The sequence below is a fragment of the Trichoderma atroviride genome, chromosome 2, assembly GCF_020647795.1.
Source record: "Trichoderma atroviride chromosome 2, complete sequence".
In the NCBI taxonomy this organism is placed as follows: domain Eukaryota; kingdom Fungi; phylum Ascomycota; class Sordariomycetes; order Hypocreales; family Hypocreaceae; genus Trichoderma; species Trichoderma atroviride.
Genome location: NC_089401.1, coordinates 6,752,115 through 6,776,749, shown reverse-complemented (window position 1 = coordinate 6,776,749; position 24,635 = coordinate 6,752,115). Strand labels below are relative to the sequence as shown.

The following is a 24,635-nucleotide window of genomic DNA, read 5'->3' as shown; positions in this document are numbered from 1 at the left end:
TTAATAGCGATATTGTCAGTAGAAACCACCGCTTCACTTGAAAATATAACAGTAGCCCTGTCATTTGCGAGGAATCTGAAGGACTTCATTACGGTAACAATCTCATGCTCCTACACAAGTCTCGCCAGCTGAAGTAAAGACAGGCATATTTTCATGGTTGAAAGACATTTATTCCACCACTTCGATAGCCTTATCTAAGTCGACCGGCATGGTGCTAACATTGCCCTCAATAGACGCATGATTTTTGCGAGACCCGATTCAGGATTTGGCGAGTCAACGCGCACTCCGCTCGTCATTTAGCAGATTACAGCAGATCTGCATAAAAGATCTTGAGATTTCTCACTTGAATATCCCGAATAGACAGCAGTTCTTGTTTGACTCGAAGAGGGCTAGAAAGTATGCGTTCGATCCTAATTAACTGATAGAGCCCCAGGGTATGAATAAGTTGTAACAAGGTTATGTATACAGATTTACAGGTTACCTACGATTGAGAACATTTATAGAGCTTGAAAGGAAACTAATTCTTTTTTTCCTAACTAAAAATGGGTTGAACATTTTTTTTTTTTTTTTTTTTTTAAAAAAAATATCATTTTCCAAAGTCACAAATTCGATATATCTTCCCCTCATTTAATACCTCAATCTAACGCAGTTTCTGCAGTTTCTCCGTCTTTATTTTGCGGCCCAACCACGGCTCCATATTCAAGCAGTAAATCGATTATTAGCTCTGAATCTTGGTGCATAGCTGCATCCAATGTAGTTCCCCAACGCTGGTGAGTCGCAGATACATCAGCTCCGTTCTCTAACAGCAGCTGAACAATCTCTACATCACCATAACCCATGCTCGGATCAATAGCACAAAATAATGGTGGTTCCCCTAGCGTAATGTCTGCTTCATGCTCTAGAAGAAGACGTACAACTTCGATGTCTCCGTATTGAGCAGCCCTAGCAAGAGGAGTGTAGTCTTCCAAGTCAATTGCATCGACGTCGGCGCCGTTCTCGAGTAACAGCCTGGATAGCGCGACGTGACCTCTGCTGGCAGCCATATGTAGCGGTGTCTTCCCCTCGTAATCCTCTGCTGTACTAATATCAGCCCCTTGATCAAGGAGTAGCTGCATGGCTTCTACATCACCAGCCATGGCGACATCGAAAATACGTGAAGTGGCCAGCCAAGCTTCAGAATCCTCTCCGTCAAGGTGCTCCAATAGGAGCCGCACTATGGCTTCATGGCCATTCCAAGCTGCGAATTCCAACGCAGTCTCTCCGTATTCAGTCTCCGCAGTGACATCAGCTCCATGTTCGATAAGTATCTGCACGACAGTGTCGCTTCCGAACTTGGCAGCGACATGCAACGCAGTCTCCCCGGTGTCGTCCTGAGCGTCAACCTCAATTCCGCTCTCTAGAAGCAGGCGCGCCGTTTTATCGCCCCCCATCATCAAAGCGCTAGCGTGAAGCGCTGTTCTTCCATGTCCCTCTCTGTTAGAAATATCTGCTCCTTCCCTCAGTAACAGCCTGACGACACCGTCTGGCTTATAATTAAGTCTATAACCAAAAGACCCCGCCGCGGCGTGCAGAGGGTATTCGCCACTTGCACCGATGAGATTTACATCAAAGCCTTTGTCTAGAAGCAGCTGTACTATCTCTACATTTCTACCTTTAGCGGCGAAATGGAGGAGAGAATCTCCCTCGGTGGTGACCGAGAGATCAGCGCCTCTCTCAATCAAAACCATCACACCAGCTTCTTGCCCACTCCGGGCTGCAGTACATAGCGGTGTGAACCCGTGTACGGACTTTGCTTCCAAATCCGCACCTCTGTTCAACAACAGTGCAATGGCTCCTACGTGGCCCTTCCCTGCTGCCCAGTGGAGTGCTGTTTCGCCGTCCCCGGTCCGCAAATCAATGTCCGCGCCGTTATTGAGCAAGATATCCAGCACGTTCTCATGACCGCTTCGTGCGGCCCAGTGCAGGGCTGTTGCTCTGGAAGTCTCGTTGTCAGGCACGTCTGTCACCGCATTGACGCTTGCGCCCTTGTCAATCAATAGCTGCACTATTGCCGCATGTCCTCTTGTGGCAGCTATATGAAGTGCCGTCCAATCATCTTCGTTCTTCGCGTTTACATTTTGACCGTCTTCTAATAACATCGTCACTATTCCTTCCAATCCGAAGAATGATGCTAGGCAAAGGCCTGATATTGAAATCGGAAATCTTTGTCCATAATACTCCTTCTCGGCCAACACCTGAACAGATGCCTCCAAACCGGTTCGCTGCTGCACAAATCTCATGAATAGATCTTGGGTGACCTGTCCGAGCATATCCTTAACATGGTCTCCCCAGTATCGAGCTGCGTAATGGAAGAGTGGGTAACAAGTATCAAGGTCCCAATCGAGGCACTCTTTCTCGATATGCCTCTGGAATGTAAGCATATAGTAAAGTTCTGGGTCCACGTCTATGTGTTCTTCCCTCGCTGTTAGAAAGTCTTCAAACTCCTTGCGTTCGAAAGACAGGTACATGAGACAGGTCTCTGCGATGTTTATTTCCAAATGTAAAAATCGTTCAATTTCTTGTCGATCCATTCTCCGTTTGAAGTATTCCTTTGTGGTGTAGTGGATGAATGATACCGTATTGCTCTCAGCGTGGCAAGTCACTATGCCAGCACATACGGAGACTATGATTTCTTCATCGGGGAGAAAATCCTCGTCCAACTCAATAGCATCTGGATCAGCCTCGGCCACCAGGTTGACAGCCAGGCTGTGGCGAAGTTGCTGGAGATTTAGAGGTCGGGCAGCATAGTAGAGCCAAGTCAAAATCTGTTTGGCCATCATGACGTCGTCATCGTCTTGATTTTGGATTCTCGTGATAACATCGTCGTAAGCTGTGTCCAGTTCTTTCAACCCTTCTGGAAGATTTCTCAGTGTACTTTCAACCATTCCGAGAACGTTTTTCGTGGCCAACAAGTCGATATACATTCGAACAAGCAGGAACCTAAGGCGTTCGTCAGCGCAAATATCTTTTGTAGGTGGATAATATTGTTCAAGAGAGCTTACATTCCATCTGCTTTTTGTGCAACCATCTCGACAATGGCCTGTTGTAAGCTAGGCTTTCTTTGAATGTGGCGACGCAAGTTCTTCGAGTTATTGATGCGCGCCTGGAGATAGCCCTCGATAGCCTGCCTACTTGCGTGAATCTCCAAGCGCTGATCTGTTGCGAACCTGAGCGCAATGGCTGGCAAATCTCGAGAAGTGAACAGAAGCTGAGTTTTGAGAGGCAGGTTTAACAGTTGGTCTAAAAGTTGGTCTCGGATATCATCAATCTCGCGGTGAGGACATTCGTCGAGCCCGTCGACCACAATAAAGACATGTGAGAAGCTCTCAATGACATCTCGAAGCAATATGGAACATTTTCCAAGTCTTGGGTGAACAGTGTCCTTGGTATAGCTTTTGTAAATCTTGAGAAGGTTTTCAGGACTTTTTGGACTTTGCCGGAATAGCTGTTGCAAAAGGTTCGCAATGAAGTTGGGAACTGTGAGCAACGCATTGTTGTAGTCACAGTATATATATGCGATACCAATACCAGGTTGTTTAACCTGAGTCTCCAAGTAGTTAATAATAGACGATCTGCTGTATGCGTTAGCTGAAAAGGCGCGAACTCCGTGTAAATCATAGCTGCCTACGATAGTACAGTCTTTCCGACGCCAGCTGGGCACCCGTTAGTATGAAATAATGAAATGCATCGGTGAACAGAGTTACATACGTTGTCCTGGACACCACAATACTCTTTCTGTTCTGGAGAGCCAATTCTTGAATTCTTGAGTGTCTTGAAGCCATTCCCACGTCCAGTCTTGTCGGCCAGGTAATGCGTAGACATCGTGGTGCTTTTTCTCAAACACATTGAATATAGGAGAAAGCCAGTCGCAAAATTTTTGAAGATATTCACCTGTTTTCATACATAAGTAACTATACTTGACGGCTGTAATACTTGGTGATGGGACGTACTGCCATAGAGGGACTCTATTGTATCGATTCTGCGATCAATATCTGCCAGCGAGTTTTGAATGTTCCCAATTCCTATCTGAGTTTTATTCGCTTCGATGGATAAATGTTTGAGTTGACCAGACACGACATCAAAATGTTGAAGGGAGATGTTGCTGTATGATTATCAGAACTCAAGCAACTGAAACTTCAAAGATAGGCAGTACTTACATATTGAGTGTTGTGAGAGTCAAATGCAGTTTGGCTTGCAACTCTTCCACAATTTCTTGCAGTTTGATCAATGTGCTTTTCTTGAATGGATATAGGGCTCTCCGAGCTTGCGAAAGTAACTTCTCGCCTGTGGTGCTGGGCAACGAGATGACTTTGATCTTTTGAAGCTTTTTGTTCAATTGGGCAATTCCGCCTTTGCAGAGTGCAACATTGTCATGGATTTTGACAATAATCTCTGACGTCTGGTCTTGACTATTGAGAGTTGACTCCACAATAAGTAAAATCTTGGTGAGATCCTTCATGGAGTTGTATGTTGTCATCACTTCACTCTCGGCATCTTTCCAAGAACCGTAATACTCAAGCAGGCCTTGGCAGACTTCAATACCAAGAGACACTATCCCCGCAACCCCAGATGCAATCCCAAGTGCCTCTGCCATGGATGAAAAGAAGGGTTAAAATAACAATGTCTTATTTTTGGTAATGATTCTTATTGACATATGTGATATGGAAAAAAGTAGAAGGAGGATGGAAATAGCAGTGGAAAGATGACAAAAAAAAAACGCATCAAAAAGAAATATGAAAATGAAAAGGAAAGCAAAAGAGGGGAAAGCAAAGAAAGGGAGGCTGAAGGAGGGGAAATAAATAAGGCTGGGGTCCTGCAGTCGTGATTGGATGCCGTTCCTCGAATGATACGTCGAATAGAGTCGCACAGGCGAATAGGCGAATAGGCGAATAGAAGTCAAGATTCTTTAGAACTAAGGCTCCAAGCCTTTCTCCGCGGGCATAGCTATTCGCCTTGGGCCTAAGGATTGAGGGTTTTGAGACATGGAGAAGCATAGCCATATTGGGTCCTAGGTATTATCAGATTTGACCCGACTGCAATTCTCTACCGTGCCATGTGTCAAATCGTGCCTTTTCGTCTGAGAGCCAAATATTCTCACTGTATTTCTTTCATTTCAGAGAATATTTTGACAAGCGAGACGCAGGAATACCAGACTGGAGGAGCAGCGTCCGGCAGCAGACGTACACGGGTCTTGGTAAAGCAGTCGACATGGTTTATCATGGCCATGTACTTTGAGGATCTCTGTAATATTGCCACCATAGCAAAGTTAATTCCTCTGCTCGATTGTACAGACAAACTGACTGTAAGAGGCTCGGAGAGAGGAACAACCAAGCGCTTTGGCGAAAATTTGTTATTTTGTACTAGGAATCAAGATTTATATGCATCTATGCGTGCCCCTTTCTACATATTGATTGTATCCAAACGATTGAGATCAAGCTATAACATCAACAAAGGATATCCAACGAGATCTTATGAAAAGACTTATCCATCAATTTTAAATTCCTCATACCCATAGCGCGAGTGATTCCGTCCGCGACCATCCAATCCTTCCCCGTACCTGTAAACTTTGGAGCGAATAATGGGCGTAGCTCGTTTGTAGCCGCTTGGGCTGGCCGGCATGGTGTTTGTCCACGGAAAATGAGGGGGGAGCGGGGGGAGGGGTGGGAACGGGGGGAGGGTGGGAAATGTGGTCATCTCTCGTATTTTTCGCGACGTTCTTCGATTTATACTCCAGCAGCCGCGGGCGGCGTTTGGTGCTCACGACTGCAAAACTGATGGGCAGCCCAGGCAGCATCGGCGGCGACACTACTCGACCGGAGGTGACGATGATTCTGATATTGCGCGGATGCATCTTGACCAGCATGGAAAGCACTTGCGCAATGTTGGCATGTCGAGCGGCCAGATCTGCGGTGCACTCGTCGAGGCGGTCAATGATAAAAACTACGGATCCGAGCAGAGCAATGGCCGCGCAGAGGAGTTGGAAGACGCCATCAAAGGTCTCTGCTTTGCGGAATCTCCTGGTATTGAAAACCTCTGGCGCTGAGATAGTCAAGCTCGGTCTGGAATGTAGAAGCTGCAGAAGAAGCTGCTTCAAGACCTGTTGTGGCGTCCATTTCGCGCTCTTTGGACGGCTACACATGGCAAATGTTGTTAGCTGGCCCTGAGACCGGCATATATCGATTAGATTGATGGAAAACTCGGTTAGCCATGACTGCCGGCCATTGTCTTCGGTTGATATCCACAGGATCGAGTTCTGGGACTCGTCGCAGAGTTTGCGCCATTCTGTGAGATGCGTGAGAATGCCGTTCTGGCTCCAGTGGTCGCGTATATCGGTCAAGAAGTGCAATGCTTGCCATTGATGAAACTCGTCTTCAACATTGCCAGCATCGCTATCCCAGATGTCGAAGATTTCTGAGGCATAGTGGTGAGATCGCGCTTCGACAATCAAGAGGAATTAGTGAAGCTAGTCTTTTCCTATGTTGATGACTTGAGAAGCCGTAGAAACATACCGAGACTTGTTATGTGTAGCTGTCGTTTTAGTGAATGAATCTCTATACACAGATTGTCAGTTGCAAGTTTGGCATCCTGAGAGAGGAGTCATTACCAGAATTTAGGAATCCGATGCTCTCTGTGATATGTTTCTGCTCTGCCATATGCCCCACTTCGCATAATGTCTTGAGTCTGGCTGCTACTTTCTTGACGTTCTCGAGATACATAGAAAAGTTATATTTCGTACGTGGTAGCATGGCATCAGCTAGCTGCTCTATGTCCATATCAGAAAATAAATTGTATAAGCAGGCAGATCCCATGGTAAACTTACTAAAATAATTGTGAGAATAATACATTGAAAGCCTCCATAATAAATCCAGCGTGTGTATGTAAAACTCAACAAGAGCTTGCTTCATGTCATTTGTTGGAAACATGTCTCTATAAATCTCTAGAATGGGAATATCTTGGGATAGAGAGGTAATGAGACCCTGCACAGAGTCAAGTTTGTCTTTTCTATCTGAAATGCTTCATCTGTTAATAGCGGCTCCTAGCAATTATATGGTTGTCGTCATCGCATACTTTGAATATTGCCCAGAGACAAGCATAAGGGATAGAGTACTCAGGGCTCTGAGGAATCAATATGTCAATAATTGGCTTGAGCTGCGTTGCAGTTTTAATCAGCACATGGGCCGAACTGTCCAATCTCTGCAATAGTTCATTCTTAGACGCTCGCCTATCTTTTATTCTCTCGCTCTCCTGTCTGATGAGGCTTTCCACCCATGCTGCACTGTACGCTTTTGGCGGCTTCAGCCGTATTGGTGCACTCTCGACCATCTTTGTGGCCACCAGCCCTGACTGGCTGTCCCACCAAGGCTGTGAGTTCAGCTGCTCATTGATATCCTTGCATTTTTGCAGCGCACTGGTGTAGATGACACTGAGCGCAAATATTAGCAGAGTGGTAGAACCCTGGTGATTTGCCAGCAGGATACATGTACTCACGCATCGTCCTCTGACCCAGGCTGGTACCATTTGCTCCAAGACGGGGAGACTTCTATCCTGTCCATGAGTGCCCTGGTTCTGAATATGAGTAATGTTACTACTATGCGCCGAGATAGAAATGGGTGTGTGGTAGAAGCTTAGATTTAATTATAATTCAGCTCTCGCCTAGTAGCTCAGCACGCAAAAGACTGATAGGCAGCAGCATCGACATCGGACCCGCCTCCTCACGCTGTACGACCAATCAATTCGTCTCCCATCATCTTCCCCTCAGCTACAGAGTACAGAAAACCACTTAACCAAAAGCAGTCGGCGGTAAGCCTGTGATATGCGGCTCATACTGGCCAATACACGAGCCACCAAGTGAACAAATACATGTAGTTGGAGGCTACACTCTCTCATCGCGACTGCAGAGAGATGGCCCAGAGGACAGTGTCTTTGTCTTCCTCAGACTTGGAATACAGGCCGCGTGCTCAACGACAAGATGCATACCCTACTCACACCCCATATGCGACCCGTCGCTCCCCCTCCCGCGACGAGAGTCCGGTGGACAGCCGCGATTCCTCCCTTCACTCAGAACGCTTTGGAAACAATATTCTCGACTTCAAACTCAACGGCGGGATCAGGGTGATTGAGATATGGTCAAAACATCTTGTGGACGCCATTGAAAAAGTCAACAAACACCCGCCCCTGCGGCCAACAAAGGGTTTCTTCAGTGAGCAGGAGCCGTATCCTACCCTCTTCCACCATATGGACGATATCAAGGCGGAAATCGCTGAAATGGACGGTCAAGCTCCACAAGAGCATCTAGAGGCACTACAAAGAGACTTAGCCTATGTAGAGCCCATCTGGATGGAGGCACGTCAAGAACCAAGCGACATGGTGAGCTATGACATGATATGGAGTCTTTTTCGCCCTGGTGATCTTGTTCTCCGAGAGGATAAAATCGGTAACCTGTGGCTTTTGGAATTCATTAATCTTACCTACACTATTAGTCAGAGTAGGCAGAGGGCAGGCCAAACAGAGAAGAAGACATCTTTGAATACCTTGTTGATTAACAGGAATGAGATCACTGGCAACCTTATTAAGGATCACATGCCGTTTGATCTTCCTGGATTCTCCGGTAAACGGCACATCACGTCACTGCCTATTTATCCAATTCGCTACCAAGAAGACGTGGCAAGAAAAAGTATCCAAGAATCGCTTGCTAGAAGGGGTAGGAAGTGACAGGAGCTCATTAACGCGGCGTCGATCTGCCAACACCATTGCGGGCTTGCATTCAAAGAAAGCAATAGGCTGGGCGCTAGTTGGAAAATATTTCCAGTGAGTTACAGCAATTCCGTGCATTCGGCAGGACAGAATTCTTGCGTCAGGCTTTGTTGACGAATGTCAGGCGGACGGCAGAATCGTAATTGACAAGAATTCAAAAGATTTGGCGTATATCGCCGCCATACTCGGATCTGAAGATGGTCGGCGTGAGCCCGAGCCCGAAGCCAGGGTCAGACTTGCTGCATCCACAACGTTGAGTGATGAGCAGGCCATGCTTTGCCCAGCCGTTGTGGGATGTCACAACTTGAAAAGCAAGCAGACGTATACCGTCGGTGTTGATAACCTGCAGCCAATAGAATGGAACAAAGACGCAATGGATCATCTGGTGCTGGACACGAGAAAGAAAGATATGCTTAAAGGCCTTGTGCGCCATCACTCAAGTCGAAACCGTCGCAGTGAGAGAGGAGATCTCATTGCGGGCAAGGGACGGAGCCTTGTTATTCTCCTCCATGGGCCACCAGGTGTCGGTCCACCTTTTTTCTTTAATTCTTCTTCTTTTACCGATCTTCAATTGCTAAAGACTGGACACTGACACTTGATGGTAGGTCGGCAAGACGCTCACCGCGGAGTCAGTTGCTGAGGCTGTAGGAAAACCTCTTTTAGCAATGAGCATTGGCGAAATGGTGTGGGATGAGACGCAGCTCCAAGAACGGTTGAAAACTGAGTTCCAACGCGCCATAGATTGGGACGCAGTTCTCCTCTTGGATGAAGCCGACGTGGTGCTCGAAGCTCGATCATTTGAAGATGTGCGGCGAAACGGCATCGTTTCCAGTTGAGTCTCGGCCCAAGTTCCATCTCTCCATGGTATGGCTACCGTGACTAACCTCTTGCTTCCTTGCAGTCTTTCTCAGAGAGCTGGAATATTACCAAGGAGTCTTATTCCTCACTACGAATAGAGTCAGCACAATGGACACTGCGTTTCAGTCACGCATTCAAATCGGCGTCGGCTTTCGGAGCATGACGCCCAAGATCCGCGCAGATGTCTGGAAGCAGCTGCTCACCCTGAATGGCAGGGATGAGATTCTGGGGCCGGAAGCGGTCAAGAGTATCCAAACGAGGTTGAACAAGTATGAACTGAATGGGCGACAGATTAGAAACGTTCTGAATGTTGCCGAGGGCCTTGCGTTCCAAGAATATGGTGAAGAAGGAAAGTTGAAATACAGGCACATTGAAGACGCTACGAAAGCAGCGGCTGAATTCCAAAAGGTGTTGGAGGAGTCAAAGTCGATGATGAAGCTAGAACAGACTGTGTGGGCACCGTACAAAGGTAGCGACGACGAGTCGATATTCTAGGCTGAATATACAAATGAGATGCTGGGGACACTTGTTGTTCGCTTGCGGAGGCAATTTTCAATGGTAAAGTTTAAATATCTCTTCTTCGTATCATAAAAGGGTATACTTTGCAGCTGCAACTTTGTGCATGCTTTGCACAACAACAACATCTGCTCAATGTGTCTAAAATTTCAACATGTAAACCGCCAAACGCCTGATAAATGCCTCGAATGTCCTTGTGCGCAGCCAATTAAACCTGAATCATGTCTCGTCTTCGCGGCCGTGGGTGATGGACGTGGCGAAACTCGACAAAGCATTCGAATCCGCCCCAGATGATGAATATAAATCTCCATATCCTATCACGAGTCAGACTCAGCATCTATCCGTTTAATGTCCCCACTCTTGGTATTTATAGGTGCACTTACACGACAGCTGTGAGCATCCACACCGAAATGGCCAGCATTTTGTTCTGTGAAAAGCCCTCTCTGCTTATGACATCGGGATCGCCCACTCCGCTGGTGATTTGCGGCGACGAATCGCTCTCGAGGGCGGCAAATGCATCGGCTTGGTACGTGTAGCGCGAGAAGATGATCATGACGATGCCGCCGAGCGATATGGCGAGGGAGAAGAGGTCGTGGAGGAGGGCGCGTGCTGGCGACAGCGGGCTGAAGCCAAAGGCGCGATCGAGCTTGGCGACGACGATGTACGAGTCGTTGAGGATGGCGATGGCGGACTGGAAACGATTCAGTGTTAGCTATGGCTGCGCTGGTGCGATGACGCTATCACGATGGTGACGCCACCAAGCGACTTGACGACTCACCCCCACAAGGCCAGCCGCAACAGCGCCAGCCTTGTCCGACCATTGATTGATGATAAAGGCCAGAATCACCAGCGTCGTCACGCCCGTCATCCAGGCCACCGCCCGGGTGACGATTTGGACGAGGGCATATGTGCCTGGGCAGAAGCTTCTCGTCATTTGGATGGCGGAGGTGGAGACGAGATATAGCGTCGTATCGATGTCGACAAGGAAAATAACGGCAAGAATAAAGACAGAAGCGCTGGACAATGAAGATGAAGGATGACAGAAATCGATAATGGTCAGAAGCTGGCGTGCCTTTTGGTTCGCAGCAGCGCAGCTAAAAGAAAGACGAGAGGTGAAGAAGAAGAAGCGAGCTGAGGCGAGATATTCGGAGAGTGCCCAGACCTAAACGCTGCAGCGAGCACAGCCAGGCCGCCTATGAGGGCTGGCAGCTGGCGCTACATGCAAGTTACGGGCTGTCAGGTCAGTGGCAGCTTGAGCCGCTTCTGGGGATGCGCAGGAGACTGCAGCAGGCCTCATGGGCGGGATTGCAGCGGCATGTATGTGCAGAGGAGTATAGTCGCTGAAGAATGCCCAAGATACGAGGTTGAGTGAGATGTTTGGTTGGCCTCGGCCGGTGCAATTATTCTGTGCTGCGCGGGGAATCAAGAAAGACGAGATCGTGTAGAGAGAGAAAGAGAGGACAAGACTGAGAAATGCACATAACAGACGCCAGTGCGTGGGCTAAACAGGAATCAAGAGAGCAAACGGTGGCTGGCGGCGTGTTGGAGGATACGAGCCAATTGCCTGGCGGTTAGAAAAGAAAATGGCCAGAGGTCAGCAGCCATGATTCGACGAGGCCTCTCCAAGTCAGCTGGCATGATGGCTGCATCTCGCCTTTTCAGCTTTGGGGGCCGGGCTAATATGGTGCTGGTGCTGGTGCTTGTCCCAATGGATCTGATCTACTTCGTATAGCACTGGATCTGCCACTACAACTTCTGACAGCTCCGCGCTGATCCCCGGAATGCTGCAGCTTCCCATCGGCAGTGACAATGAAGCACAATCGCGATCGAGTCCAGAGATGCGGAATGCCGTGAATGCGTGGCTCGGGGTCGCGGCATTGCATCAGACACGAAACGAAGCGGATTTCGCTGCTTGGCGATTGAAAACCAGAGGCTGGGGACCTGAGGCTTGGACGCCACGACACCAGGTACGGGCAATAGCCGCCGTGCCCTGTAGCAGATCCAAGTACTGCTAGTCTTCCATTCGAGCCCAAAATGCGGCCTCCTCCACTGGCATTGAGGTTAGTGGAGGCGCGCTCGATGCAAGGGAGCTTCTGGGCGTCTGGAACCAGCAATGGCCATTCGTATAGAACAATTGGGGCCAATTTACCGAATACGCAGCGGTATTGGCAGTGTTAAGAGCAGCAGTTTGCGAATTGATTCTCTATGCTTTGCGAGATGAATCAGATTGCTTGGGCACAAAGGCGGTTGATTGCCGTCTTACACCACGGCGCCATCTCTGAGATCGCCACGCCTCTCCGCATTTAGGGCGCCGGGCCGCTAATCACGGCGGTTTCTAGTGGCTGCTGCGATTACGAAGCACGGATGCCCCGCCACACGAATCGTATCTCAATCTCGGGCAGGGGAAGAACCGGACTGAGGTGAGGCTTTCCGCATCCACGTAGGAGGCGTTTTGGGCTCTCGGAATGCTATTTCGTAGCTTATCACGAGGCCATCAGGGTTTGCTACGTCACTTCGGTTATACACGAGTAACGAGGCCAGACGCTGCTCTGATGCACTGCGCAGTTCTGAGCTTTCAATCAATCGTCTACAGGTATCCGTACAAATACACTACTTGCTGACGAGCTCTAGAGCTTTCTATCTCCACTGCATGATATCAAACAGGCAATTATTTATAGCTTGACCATGGCGCAGAAAGAAAACCCGTTGAGAGGCAGAACCCAGAGATCCTCCACTCTGGTACAGGAGGCGTACATACAAAACGCGTCATGAAATACGCTTTGTCAACCAGGTTCCGCCAATTCCGCATGGCAAACGGCACTCGATGCCCAATTGCACACATGAATCATGGATCCCGGCAATGGAACAAATACAAAAGCATCCGGGCATTAACTTTCCATTCTTCTTCCTCTCTGAACTACTATACCCAAGTCTTTTGCAACCATATCGCTATTTCAGCTCATACAGTACATATATTTTGCCCAGTGAATAGATCAACCCATATCTGAAACGCGTCCAGCGCCGCTAAAAAAACCGGGCGCCGCCATTGCTTTTTCGAACCCACTGCACAGCTTAGAGCTAGCAAGCCCAAAAAGCGACAACTGGCTTGAGCTAAATCAGCCCAGGCGGTCGCTTTTCCCCTAATCTCTCTCTCTTCTTCCCTTGCAGCTGTTGCGAAAGGCGGGAACCGGGCCGTTTGTTCGACGTACCTTGATCGCCCACCAAAGCCCCGAGCAAACAAAAAGTCTAAAAATTCACTGCATCCAGAAACGTGAATAAAAAAACGTCAAAAACCAACGCCAAGAAAATAACCTGTTTTTCTCTCTCTCTCTTCATCGTTTAATAACGCCTTTTACGACACTTTTGCTCTTTAAAGCCCAGTCGCAGCCACTGATTCGCGGGCACACCCTGGCTCGTTCGTTCTCACCATTTCCCCTCTCTGCCTCACCCGCTTCGCAAAGATGGCGTGTTTTGATATTGATGCCCTGTGTTCCTTTAGTCATCCCGAAAGGCTCGTCGAGATGAAAACCGACCTCGAGGCCACCGCTCACTCGCCCGAGCAGCAGCTCGTTTCTAAAAATGAGCGTCTGGGTCCACGGACGCGAAGTGGGAGCAACTGCCGCAGCGTCAAGCAGCTGTTTCTCGACAACCAAGCGGGTATGTCGCCTCATTTCCCATCAATTCATCAATTGTACTTGCATATCCATGCTGACATGACTGTAGGAATCGTTTTCAATCTCGTACTCCTCCTCTACCTCACCCAATTGATGATTCCCAGAGCCCGGCCCTTCACGAGGCCCTTCTTGTGGTTGTCCCACTACAACCCCGCCACTGGAAAGTACGCGGTTGGCTTCAATGACATTTATTACGTGACTTACTATCTGGTGCTCTTCACTGGGCTGCGCGATGGCCTTATGAATGGCGTTTTGGGCCCCCTGGGACGGCGTTGGGGAATCTCTACAGCCAAGGACGAGGCGCGGTTTGCCGAACAGACGTGGATGATTTGCTACTACTGCTTCTTTTGGCCTCTTGGTGTAGTATGTTGTCGATTTTCGTCTTCTTTTTGAAAAGGTCCATCTTCGTTTGCTAACTTGGCCACAGTACATCTGGTACACCTCCCCCTACTTTCTCAACATGGCCGAGCTCTGGACAGACTGGCCCAGCCGAGAGATTAGCGGCACCATGAAGTTTTATTTCCTCGCGCAGCTGGCCTTTTGGATTCAGCAAGTCTACGTCATCAACATTGAGAAGCAGCGAAAGGATTACTGGCAGATGCTGTCGCACCACATTGTCACTATTGGACTCGTTGTGGCCTCGTATGCCTACCACTTTACACGCGTTGGCAACTTGATTCTCATCATTATGGATATCGTCGACATTGTCTTTCCAGTGAGTCCCACTCAACTTTGGATATTCCAATTCATTAAGTAAAGGCACTAACAATCCACAGCTTGCCAAGTGCGCCAAGTATCTGGGCTTCAACACCCTCTGCGACATCCTCTTTGGCCTCTTCGTCATCGTCTGGCTCTCCACCCGCCATGTCTTCTTCCTCATGGTGATCCGCAGCGTCTACTTTGATGTCCCCGCCATTGTGCCGCAGACCTGCTTCCAGGGCGGCATGCACAATCTACAGGGTCCATTGCCCCAGCCCAGCGGGTGGTCTTGGCTGCTTGAGCCGTTCAAGGATCCAGAGGGCCTGATCTGCTTCAACCAGTACACCTTTACCGGCTTCTTCGGCTACCTCGTTGCGTTACAGGGCATCATGGTGATGTGGTCCTATGCCATCCTCAAGGTCGTTGTCAAGGTGCTCAGCGGCCAAAACGCCGAAGACATTCGCAGTGACGACGAAGAAGAGGAAGAAGTCAGTGGGCTTGAAGAAGAGAAGAACGAAGAGTATGGGTTTCTGGAGGAAGAAGCCGATGTGGACGATGGCATCGTCAAGGCTTGGGAGCGTCGACGCCTGGCCTTGGTCAAGAGAAGCGGCAGCTCCAGCGCCTTGCATCTTCCCGGTCACAGCGATCGTAAGGAGTTTCTCAACCGGATTGGATGCGAGAAGCAAATCGATTGAGCTGGAGAGTAAAGGAATGGGTTATCACCTGATGTTTTCTATTGTGCGATTGATTTAAAAAGTTTTGTTTAAGGAGCGTGGAGCAAAATGGCTTTGTCTTTGCTTTCACAGACGGGCTCTGTATAGATTTGAGCCACGGGGTTTACAAACACATTGCGGGTCTAGATTTACTATGGAAATGAATTCCATCTATTACACTATGAATGCCACATATAGATTTTGGTATTTAACATTGCGATGTGGTGACTGCTATTGGTGTAAGCGAACAGGCACACTTCCTACGGGGATAACGGACCTGCAGCTCCCGAAAGCAATTTCAATTCAAGATCCTTTCAAAGGTAATCTCCGAGAATGAATCTCACTAATGCAGACTATCTTGTAATACCAACGACAGGTCGCAAAGATTGATGTCGAATATTCTGTACTCCTCCAGCCAAGACCAGCCCGCGGGCTCCGAGTCTCAGGGGTCCAGAAAGAGGGTCCAGTCCAGGCTGGAGCACGGAGAATTAGTTTAGCATGGATGGAAGCTTGAGGGCCTCGGAAGGATGTTTTTAGCGTTCTTCAGCCCTGAAAGTCCAGACGGGTCCCTTGCATGCGGTTCGCAGGGTTGATGTGGCCTTTGTGGACGTACATGGAGACGAGGTTTTGGTGGATGTGGCTTTCGGCAGCTGATTCCGGGGGCGCCACGCGCAAAAGATGCTTTTCTCAGTGGACTGCAGATACAAAAACACGAAAAATGGCAGGATTGAATGGAATTGAATAACCTGAGAGAATAATAAATGATGGAGTAAATAAAAATGGCTCTTAGATGGAACATTCCGGGATGAATTGACGCTCTCAGCCGATCCGACTGACTCTCAAAATCGAGTCTGTCGTTGAAGACAGACGTCATCAAGCACTGAAAAGCGTCGGCCCGGGCGACAAATGCCGACGGCACCGAATCCCTTTTTTCCCTCTGTCATTTATAAAGCTGTGCACACGACCAGTCGAAATCCGGCAAGCTGGTGGGCGAGATGCCAAACCACTGCGGCGTTGCATCCATTCCCATTCGGCAAGTTACTAACCTGGTACATGCCGAAACACCCGCCCTCTTGGCACCATTTACATCATTCCGCCGAGCAAAAGCTGCCCAAAGCCGTGTGGAGGAGACGCTATTTGGGTCCATCTGACAGGTCTGGCTGGAGCTTATAAGAGCTGCAAGTACCCTCCAGGTCACCTCTTTAGGCGCCTGTGCTGCCGGCCACACCAACCACTGCCGGCCACTAGTATTTCCAGCTTGTCTTCTCGACTTCAACTTCAACCTCAACCTCAACTTCAACATCGTCACCACCCTTCACAGCCGTCTCGCGCAGCAATGGCTCGGCACGACGCCGCCCCGTTGCTCAGCTCGTCGCCGCCGCCGTCCCAGGCCAACGGCGCTGTCCGTCGCCGAACCCAGCAGCTTGCCGGCCCAACCGAGATATCCGCTGCCACTTCTGCTCCCTCCAATGGCTCATCATCACGCCTCTCGACCGACAAGAAGAAGCGACGAAAGGCCCGCTCGCTGTTCCGCCGCGTCGCCCGCTTCTCCGTCAAGCACACCTGGGTGCCGCCCCTGATCCTGCTGGTCCTCTTCGCCGCCGCCTACGCCGTCAACCCAACGGCCTCGAATCCCGTCCGCCGCTTCATCCTCCTCTCGTACGAGCAGCCCAACCCGCGCGCCCACGTCGACCCGACGCTGCCCGTGCACTACGGCAAGGGCCTCTGGGACGTGGCCTTTGTGGCCTTTTACACGATTGTGCTGTCCTTTACGCGCGAGCTGATGATGCAGGAGGTGCTCATCCCGCTGGGCCGCCTCAACGGCATCAAGAGCCGCGGCAAGCAGCAGCGCTTCGCCGAGCAGATGTACACGGCGCTCTACTTCAGCTGCATGGGGCCGACGGGCGTCTACGTCATGAGCCGCAGCCCCGTGTGGTACTTTAACACGGCCGGCATGTACGAGGCCTTTCCGCACCGCTCGCACGAGGCCGTCTTCAAGTTTTACTACCTGTTCCAGGCGGCCTACTGGGCGCAGCAGGGCGTCGTGATGCTGCTGGGCTTTGAGAAGCCGCGCAAGGACTTCAAGGAGCTGGTGGCGCACCACATTGTGACGCTGGCGCTGATTGGGCTGAGCTACCGCTTCCACTTTACGCACATGGGCATTGCCGTGTACATAACCCACGACATTAGCGACGTCTTTCTGGCAGTATGTTTTCATCTCTTCGTGCTCTTTGATGCTCTTCGTTACTCTTTGATACTGACAGACTTGTAGTTATCCAAATCGCTCCACTACATCGACAGCCCGCTCGTCGTCCCCGTCTACGTCTCAAACATCTTTGTCTGGATCTACCTCCGCCACTACATCAACCTGCGCATCCTCTACTCCATCCTCACCGAATTCCGCACCGTCGGGCCCTACGAGCTCAACTGGGAGACGCAGCAGTACAAGTGCTGGATCTCCAACATCATCACCTTTGCGCTGCTGGCCTCGCTGCAGGCCCTCAACCTCTTCTGGCTCTACTGCCTCTTCCGCAGCATGTACAAGTTTGTCGTCTACAAGATCAAAAAGGACGACCGGTCCGAGTCGAGCGAGGAGGAGGAGAATGCGCAGCTGCAGCCCGAGGCCGAGCCCTTGCTGACAGAGGTCAATGGGTCTGCCAATGGCCATGCCACGGCTGCCGTTGCGAACGGTTCTCTCTAGGGGAAATATTCAGCCCTTGTAAAGTTTTGAATATGTACTCTGCGAGTATCGGATTAAAGTTGAACAATTTCTTTCTTTGATTAAGAGCCCGGCATGGCGAAAAACATTTTACTTTTCTCTCCTTTTGAATTTCTGAACACTTCTACAACTATTTTTCCTTTTACACCAAATTTAATTCATGGCGAATGATGACGACTACAGCAACGACGAAAAAAGAATTTGGACTCTCTCCAGTGTACAGTATCTTGGAGTAACGGTTCGTATATATGCCACGACTTTTGCTAGCCACAGGGACTAGCTTTTTTTCCTTCTTTTTGGAAAATGATGCTGTTGGCTTTTGGATTGTGTTTGGTAGGCGCTGCTATATTGCATGTAGCTGGATGTGCTTACATGAGATCTATTGCATACTAAGTGTGCTTACTATAATATCTAATTTTAAAAGAATTTGAATGAATGATAATAATCTCTGCTGCTGTGACCTGAATCATAATTTGTTATAGGTACGGTTTATTTCACGCCATTGCCACTGATGATCCTGTTCAAACATGCGTTTATATGGCTCTTTCGGCCAGAAAATTCAAGAGACTGCCGACTACCGACCAACGCCTAGATGTATATGCTCTCTCTATGTGCATATATACGAGTTTTATACCCCCAAACCAAAATCAAACCAAACCAACCAGATCATTATCATAACAGCTCATTATCCAGGGCTCTACCGCTCAGAACGAATACTCCTCAACATGGAGATAAATGCCCTGCGCCCCAGTCCCCTTGTGCACCGCCCGCTCATCACTCAACCTGCTCACGCAATTCCTCGTCGTAGCAACAATCTCAGGCCCTCCGCAAACCACCACCGCAGTCTCGCCGTACGCAACCTCCACAGGCTGGCGGATCAACTGCTCAATATCAGGCCGGGTCGTATATTCACGAACGACGGGGAGGCTGGAAATGGCCTTCTCTTGCTGCTCTTGCGTGTCCTTCTCGTCGGCGTTGGTGCCTGTGCAGCAGCAGGATGAGTCTTGGTGGGGCGATGATTTGATGGCTGTCTTGGGGTTGCTTTCACCACTGCTGCTAGCTGTGATGTGGGAAATGTTAGTCTCGTTACGCGAGAGGGGGAGGCCATCGCTACCGAGGGCGGAGTTTGTAATGGCGACGTGGATGTTGATGGTGACGCCCCTTTGCGAGAGGGCATCGCCTGCTTTTTGCGCGCGCTGGACGTAGTATTCGATTTCTCGGTATGTTCTGGCTACGAAGAGCACCTCGATCCGCTTGACGCAGCCAACAAAGTCGGCTTGAGCGGCAGCCTCTAGTAAAGGCAGTGTGAAGCTCGCACCCGTAGATGCTCCTATGAGGACCATGGTTTCGTAAATGTCCCATCGAGGGGGTGCGCCATACGGGCCGGAGAGGAAGCCAGTGAGAGAAGCCTCCGGGTTCTTGGAGGCGTAGCTGTGGATGCGCTTCGAGAAGCCCTTGTGCTTGCGCAGGATGAGCTGGACGCTGTTGCAGCAGCATGTTCCTTCGATTCTGCGTGCGCAGGCAATGGTGTATGGGTGTGCTTCCAGGGGGGCCCAGGCGCGGAATCCACAGGTAGACGTGCTGGCCAGGCGTCCAGGCAAAGTGGACGTCCTTGATGGTGACGACGGTGGTGGTATCGGCCACTGCTCGGGCGAGGATTTGGTGACCAACTCGTCGTCTGCCCTGGCATGCTGATCCGCCGGTCTTGAATCGCAGATTCTGCCACAGGAGAAGCGCCCAGCGAGCGGCGCGGTCAAAGACGAGGAACGCAACGGCCAGCCAGAAGAGGAAGCGGGCGTTTGTGGGAACGTGCAGATAGACGAGCACCAGCATCGCAATGGACGCGGCAACGTGCTGCAGCACCCAGACCTCGTACGCCAGCCTGCGGATGGGCACGAAGCCAATCACCACATTCCACAGCAGGATGGCCCAGGCGCCCAGGCCGTACTTGACCATGGGCATCGTCTCCATCTCCAGCTCGACAAAGTCCGCAAGCACCCACTCGGTCCAAAAGTGGAAGCCATGCACCGTCGCCGTGACAAACATTGTGCGCGCCACCCAGCGATGCAGCCAGTTGAGCCGCTCATGGCCCGTGCCGATCAGAAAGCCGACAATGTTGACCTTCATCGACAGCAGGAAGATCATGGGCAGCTGCGTCAGCGTGACCCAGGCGTTGCGGTAGCCGATGCGCTCCCAGAAGTTGACGTCGTGGACGACGGCGTGCCAGGACATGAAGTAGGCGATGACGGACCAGTAGACGAGCAGCACCAGGACGCGGCCCAGGGGAGGGGGCGTGAGCCAGGACAAGTGGCGGACGGGCACGAAGAACTGCGGGAGGGAGATTTCGCGGACGATGGCGGTGGTGGTGGCCCATAGCTGGGAGAGGAGGGTGTTGGGGCGGGTTGGATGCGGGTTTGAGGCGGGATCGCGGGCGGCTTTGAGGCTGGGAATGAGGTTAGCAGAGGATATCAGAGGATCTGGAAGGTTGTGAACGTACCGCTTGAGGGCGCCAATGTGGTTGATGCCGCGGACGGCCATTAACGAAGCCACGACGACGGCGGTGATGTACCAGTAGGCGCGGGCGAAGCGGTGGTTGATGTCGGAGCCCATGCCCGTCATGCCATCGCCGCTCATGTCCATGCCGTCCATGTTGGCGGTTTGTGAGGAGATGATGGTGTTTGGATAGCTGGATGATGGAGGCGAGACAGAGTGTATATTAGCCAGCTAACAGTCTACTGATGCATCTTTTCTTTTGAGAAACTCCCAGTCGTGAGGGGCTCTTTTGTCGCTCACTCCTCTTGTAATATTGCTGCAGATTCGCCGACTGTCTTGTCGTGCCGGTATTCCGAGATGGTGAGAATTAGCAGAAGCGATAGATGAGGTTGATGAGCAGGTTTCGTCTGCGGCGGATCAACTAGTTGGCCGAACTCTCTCAGAAACGGTGTGGGGTAGGAGAATTCCAGGCTCCTCTTGGTGGAGTGCAGCTTGGCTACTAGGAGCAGAGGTGTAGTAATTAATGTGTGAGTGGTGTGCTTGTAAGTGGGCGGAATCAAGTTGCTAAAACGGGCATTTTATGCCTGCAGCGGCCGTTTTCTGTTGATACGAGTTTGATTGTTGTTACTATGAATGATTGAAGCAGCTGGATGGAGGCTCTTGTAGCTAGTTTCAGTTTCAACAGTCGAGGTGCTACCACGAGTCGCGTGTTTCATAACAAACAACAAGAAAGTCATTCTCTAAATCCCCATAGTATGTCTCTCTATTCAATGGTCTATCTCACAGCATCTCAAGTCCAGCATCTCCAGCATCTCCAATCCCAAACCTCCGCCTCGAGCATCAAACAGCTCGAACCCCCCAAATATCCACCACCATAAACTTGCTCAAATGCTCTCAGATGGGCTCAGACGGGTAGCCTGGCCGCTGCTGATTCGCCAACCGCGCTGCTAGTCCCTGTCCTGGCTCCCCCGCCATTCGGAATCCGGAAATCAGCCCGTGCATTTAATTGGAGAAGCGACCGTTGGAACGAGCCAGGGCCAGGCTAAAATGGCAGCGAGTAGGAGATTTTTAGCAAGGGCCATATGGTGTTTTGTATGCTTAACCTAATTTGCTCCTTGAGGTCCCAGGCGCTTTGACGCTGGCGGACGAACCGTTTGATGGATGCTACGCTGCGTTGGGACGTTGAATCGGGATGCTGCTGGACATGGCCAAGAGAATCAACGACATGCCAGTTGCCAATATAGAGACAATGATGTATTGTTGAATCGACTCAATCAACTCAGTCATCCTCAAACATGACTTGACTCCTAGTTTGCTCCCAGTTGGTGGCTCAAATACAAACAAGCTCCGTACAACCCGATGGACCGAAATATCTTGCTCAACCCTCCAAGCTACCGTTTCAACGCCGCTGCCCCCCCTTGCCGTAGCACCATTTCCTCTCCCGAATGGGTTCAGTTCTAGTGGTGCCATGTCCCTATTCGGACGGGCTGGTGGAGCGTGCTCTGCTCTGTCGAGGGGGAGAGTTGCTTTGTGCTCCCCAGCTGCAGTCGGTGTATGAATAAATACAGCTGGCAGCCTCGCCAAGCCTTTTCCCTCTTCTCCCTTTCAACCTCACTCCTCTCCAACCTCGCCTCCAACCCACATCTTGTACCAATTCCATCTCTTCTTCAGCTTCCACCGCCAAAATGCGCGTCTCCGCCATCCTCCCCGCCGTCCTCTCCCTCGCCTCCGTCTCCTCGGCGCACTTCCTCATGAACTACCCCGACTCCATCGGCTTCGACGACGACAAGGAGGGCACCGCGCCCTGCGGCGGCTTCACGCCCGACATCTCCTCGGGCTCCAAGCAGCTCGTCGACTTCCACGTCGGCGGCGACTCGCTGGCCATGCGCGCCACCCACAACCAGGTCACTTGGCTGTTCCGCGTCACGCTCGACGGCACCGCCCAGTCGGGCTGGAAGCAAATCTTCCCCATTGTCCAGCAGAGCGGCCTGGGCGACTTTTGCGAGCCGCACATCACGCTGCCCGCGAGCTATGCCGGCAAGAAGGGCGTCATCGGCGTCGTGACGGATGCGCCAGACGGCCTGCTGTACCAGGTATGTCGGAAACCATCTCCTGACGGGATAAACAGCTTCTAACAAGACAAACAGTGCATTGCTGCCAACTTCGTCTCGGGCTCCGTCGACCCGCCCTCGGCCTGCAAAAACGCCTCCATCACCGCCAGCTTCGTCAGCGACTCCAAGCTCTCGCCCCTCGTCTCCGGCAGCGTCTCCGGCTCTGGCAGCTCCTCCAACAGCACCGGCGGAGGATCCTCCTCTACGCCCTCGAGCACTCAGAGCAGTGCCGCTGCGGCCACTACCTCGGGCAACGCTGCGCCCGGCCATCTCTCGGCCTGGTCGGTCTCTTCCTTTGGCCTGGGCAGTGCTTTGACCGCTGTGTCCATGGTTCTTGCCGGTGGCGCTTTGATGATTTAAGGACTGAAAAAGCGAGATTTTTATGGCATTTAAAATTTGATTTTTTTTTGTTGTTATGAGGCGACGTATAAAAATTCCGGCCCAAGGGTACATACCGGGAACAGGCAAAACTGAATAATGATTTTTTTCTTAATGAGACATGGTTTTTGAATCGAGACTTGCTGTGAATTGATGTTGCTGATTTGGAGCAATTGCTTCTTTGCAAGTTTATGCATCTTCAAGGTATTGGCTTCATATTGTGTACAAACTGCTAACCACCGTCGCAGACAGAAAGACGTCTATCGAGGCTCAGGGAATTCATCACTTGCTTTTATATTTCACCGTGAATTGATGTCGCCGATCTGGACTCGATTGCTTCTTTCGCCTCTTTTTCATACATGGCTTCATGCTGTTACGCAGATTGCTAACCGCTATTGCAGACACGAGATGTCGTCTACTGAGGCTCACCACGGAATTCATCGCTCACCACGTGCATCACCACTCCAGCTTACGGAATCTGATGGCAGAAACCGCTCTCAATTCTTACTGTCCCCACTGCTGCCTCGTCTCCACCCACACTGGGACCCATTCGTCCACCGCCACCAACTCTGTTCCTGAACTCAACTCCAACCTCCGTGGTTGTACACATACAGGCTCTGGCTGCGATACTCGCGCTTGAACATGGCCAATTGGCGTCGTACCGTTGACTTTGCGTGCTGCATCAGAGGCTGAATGCTGGCGGATCAAGCCATACGGCAGAATCACTGTAATTGAGCCTGCGCAGGTATCAATGACCGCTGCTTCACTACATTCGCGACTGTGCTGCCAAGTCGTCTACACGCCGGAAGCCTAGCTTTCCATCTTTTATACTTGTCTTGGTTTTATTTTCTGGCTATAGTTTTCAATATCAAGCCTCATTATCCATTTCGAAGCCTCGTGCGTCTTTTTGCTTGAACCTCTGCTACTTTGGCTTGCCCAGCCTCCAACCTTGTCCAAACTCTACCATGGACGAGATTCGCGTTGCCGGCCACAAGATGGCGTCGGCCCTATTATACCAAAATGCAGCCAGCCCAAACTCAAATGTCTACGATGAATATGCCTCCCATCTCCAAGATGCCGTCTTTCGAAAACCGAGCCTGGCAAACTGCTCCTCGTTGACAGTCATGAAAGACCTCACCGTTACTTACGCGCTCACAGCGCTCTCTGCGGTCATATTCACTCTTTACGTCAGCAGACATACTGTCAAGTCCCAGCTGCCTCTGTGGCTCCGGCCATTTGCCCAAGAACAGGCCCCCGATGGCCTCAAACGCAAGTTCTGGTCCTTTTGGACTTTTCCCCTGCTTCTCATCAGCGTTGCCGGCCTGGTCCTCTCTTTGGTTCCCGTCATCATCCACCCTACTTGCCATGTCTATCTCTGGGAAATGGCCCCATGGGCTTGTGCTCTTCTCATCACCGTCCTGGAACGTCCGACAAAGACGCCTCGGCTGCTGTTGGTTCAATATGTCTGTATCCTCGGCGCCAGCACTACCATCTACGCCACCCGTTTCTTGGACCGCACTCTTTTCGGCATCGACCCCTTTCGGCTCGCCAGAATGGCACTCTGTCTTGTATCCATCGTCCTAATCGGCTCCATGCCCATCCGCGAGCCGTCCTGGGGCAGCAAGGACATTGGCCAGCCCGGCATCCAGCCTTCGCACAACCTCCGCAGCCCCGAAGACAA

At 50.8% G+C, this 24,635-nt stretch overlaps 10 protein-coding genes across 11 annotated transcripts; 5 read left to right on the top strand and 5 right to left on the bottom strand.

Annotated features, from left to right (window-relative positions):
• Positions 1-304: 304 nt before the first annotated feature.
• TrAtP1_005124 (uncharacterized protein) lies at positions 305-4,746 on the bottom strand (the record flags this gene model as incomplete). Its single annotated transcript, XM_014084439.2, has 7 exons — positions 4,197-4,746; positions 3,990-4,141; positions 3,748-3,930; positions 3,668-3,692; positions 3,042-3,611; positions 646-2,979; positions 305-389 (listed from the first exon to the last, which is right to left on the bottom strand). Exons 1-7 carry the CDS (start codon positions 4,631-4,633, stop codon positions 305-307), a joined length of 3,786 nt encoding a protein of 1,261 aa, XP_013939914.2. The 5' UTR covers positions 4,634-4,746.
• A 796-nt stretch (positions 4,747-5,542) lies between these two features.
• Positions 5,543-6,962, bottom strand: TrAtP1_005123 (uncharacterized protein; the record flags this gene model as incomplete). Its single annotated transcript, XM_066112591.1, has 4 exons — positions 5,543-6,474; positions 6,549-6,590; positions 6,644-6,802; positions 6,860-6,962. The coding sequence occupies 4 exons, from the start codon at positions 6,960-6,962 to the stop codon at positions 5,543-5,545; spliced, it is 1,236 nt and encodes a 411-aa protein (XP_065968676.1).
• Positions 6,963-7,062: 100 nt separating this feature from the next.
• TrAtP1_005122 (uncharacterized protein) lies at positions 7,063-7,592 on the bottom strand (the record flags this gene model as incomplete). Its single annotated transcript, XM_066112590.1, has 2 exons — positions 7,063-7,462; positions 7,528-7,592. 2 exons carry the CDS (start codon positions 7,590-7,592, stop codon positions 7,063-7,065), a joined length of 465 nt encoding a protein of 154 aa, XP_065968675.1.
• A 349-nt stretch (positions 7,593-7,941) lies between these two features.
• On the top strand, positions 7,942-8,751 carry TrAtP1_005121 (uncharacterized protein; the record flags this gene model as incomplete). Its single annotated transcript, XM_066112589.1, has 1 exon — positions 7,942-8,751. The coding sequence occupies one exon, from the start codon at positions 7,942-7,944 to the stop codon at positions 8,749-8,751; it is 810 nt and encodes a 269-aa protein (XP_065968674.1).
• Positions 8,752-9,064: 313 nt separating this feature from the next.
• On the top strand, positions 9,065-10,146 carry TrAtP1_005120 (uncharacterized protein; the record flags this gene model as incomplete). Its single annotated transcript, XM_014083217.2, has 3 exons — positions 9,065-9,316; positions 9,399-9,624; positions 9,695-10,146. The coding sequence occupies 3 exons, from the start codon at positions 9,065-9,067 to the stop codon at positions 10,144-10,146; spliced, it is 930 nt and encodes a 309-aa protein (XP_013938692.2).
• Positions 10,147-10,375: 229 nt separating this feature from the next.
• Positions 10,376-11,101, bottom strand: TrAtP1_005119 (uncharacterized protein; the record flags this gene model as incomplete). The annotated part of the gene is made up of 3 exons (XM_014084437.2): positions 10,376-10,481; positions 10,551-10,858; positions 10,946-11,101. The coding sequence occupies 3 exons, from the start codon at positions 11,099-11,101 to the stop codon at positions 10,376-10,378; spliced, it is 570 nt and encodes a 189-aa protein (XP_013939912.2).
• A 1,881-nt stretch (positions 11,102-12,982) lies between these two features.
• Positions 12,983-15,647, top strand: TrAtP1_005118 (uncharacterized protein). 2 transcript variants are annotated; one of them, XM_014084436.2, is made up of 5 exons: positions 12,983-13,582; positions 13,667-13,824; positions 13,891-14,204; positions 14,269-14,556; positions 14,618-15,647. In XM_014084436.2, exons 2-5 carry the CDS (start codon positions 13,689-13,691, stop codon positions 15,233-15,235), a joined length of 1,356 nt encoding a protein of 451 aa, XP_013939911.1. In that variant the 5' UTR covers positions 12,983-13,582; positions 13,667-13,688; the 3' UTR covers positions 15,236-15,647. The 2 variants fall into 2 exon arrangements, with proteins under 2 accessions (XP_013939911.1, XP_065968673.1); XM_066112588.1 differs by having other exon boundaries at positions 12,983-13,824.
• A 942-nt stretch (positions 15,648-16,589) lies between these two features.
• TrAtP1_005117 (uncharacterized protein) lies at positions 16,590-17,954 on the top strand (the record flags this gene model as incomplete). Its single annotated transcript, XM_014083396.1, has 2 exons — positions 16,590-17,459; positions 17,526-17,954. 2 exons carry the CDS (start codon positions 16,590-16,592, stop codon positions 17,952-17,954), a joined length of 1,299 nt encoding a protein of 432 aa, XP_013938871.1.
• A 1,128-nt stretch (positions 17,955-19,082) lies between these two features.
• Positions 19,083-20,621, bottom strand: TrAtP1_005116 (uncharacterized protein; the record flags this gene model as incomplete). Its single annotated transcript, XM_014083480.2, has 2 exons — positions 19,083-20,415; positions 20,470-20,621. 2 exons carry the CDS (start codon positions 20,619-20,621, stop codon positions 19,083-19,085), a joined length of 1,485 nt encoding a protein of 494 aa, XP_013938955.2.
• A 906-nt stretch (positions 20,622-21,527) lies between these two features.
• Positions 21,528-23,300, top strand: TrAtP1_005115 (uncharacterized protein). Its single transcript, XM_014083321.2, has 2 exons — positions 21,528-22,558; positions 22,613-23,300. The coding sequence occupies exons 1-2, from the start codon at positions 22,151-22,153 to the stop codon at positions 22,934-22,936; spliced, it is 732 nt and encodes a 243-aa protein (XP_013938796.1). The 5' UTR covers positions 21,528-22,150; the 3' UTR covers positions 22,937-23,300.
• The last annotated feature ends 1,335 nt before the right edge of the window (positions 23,301-24,635 follow it).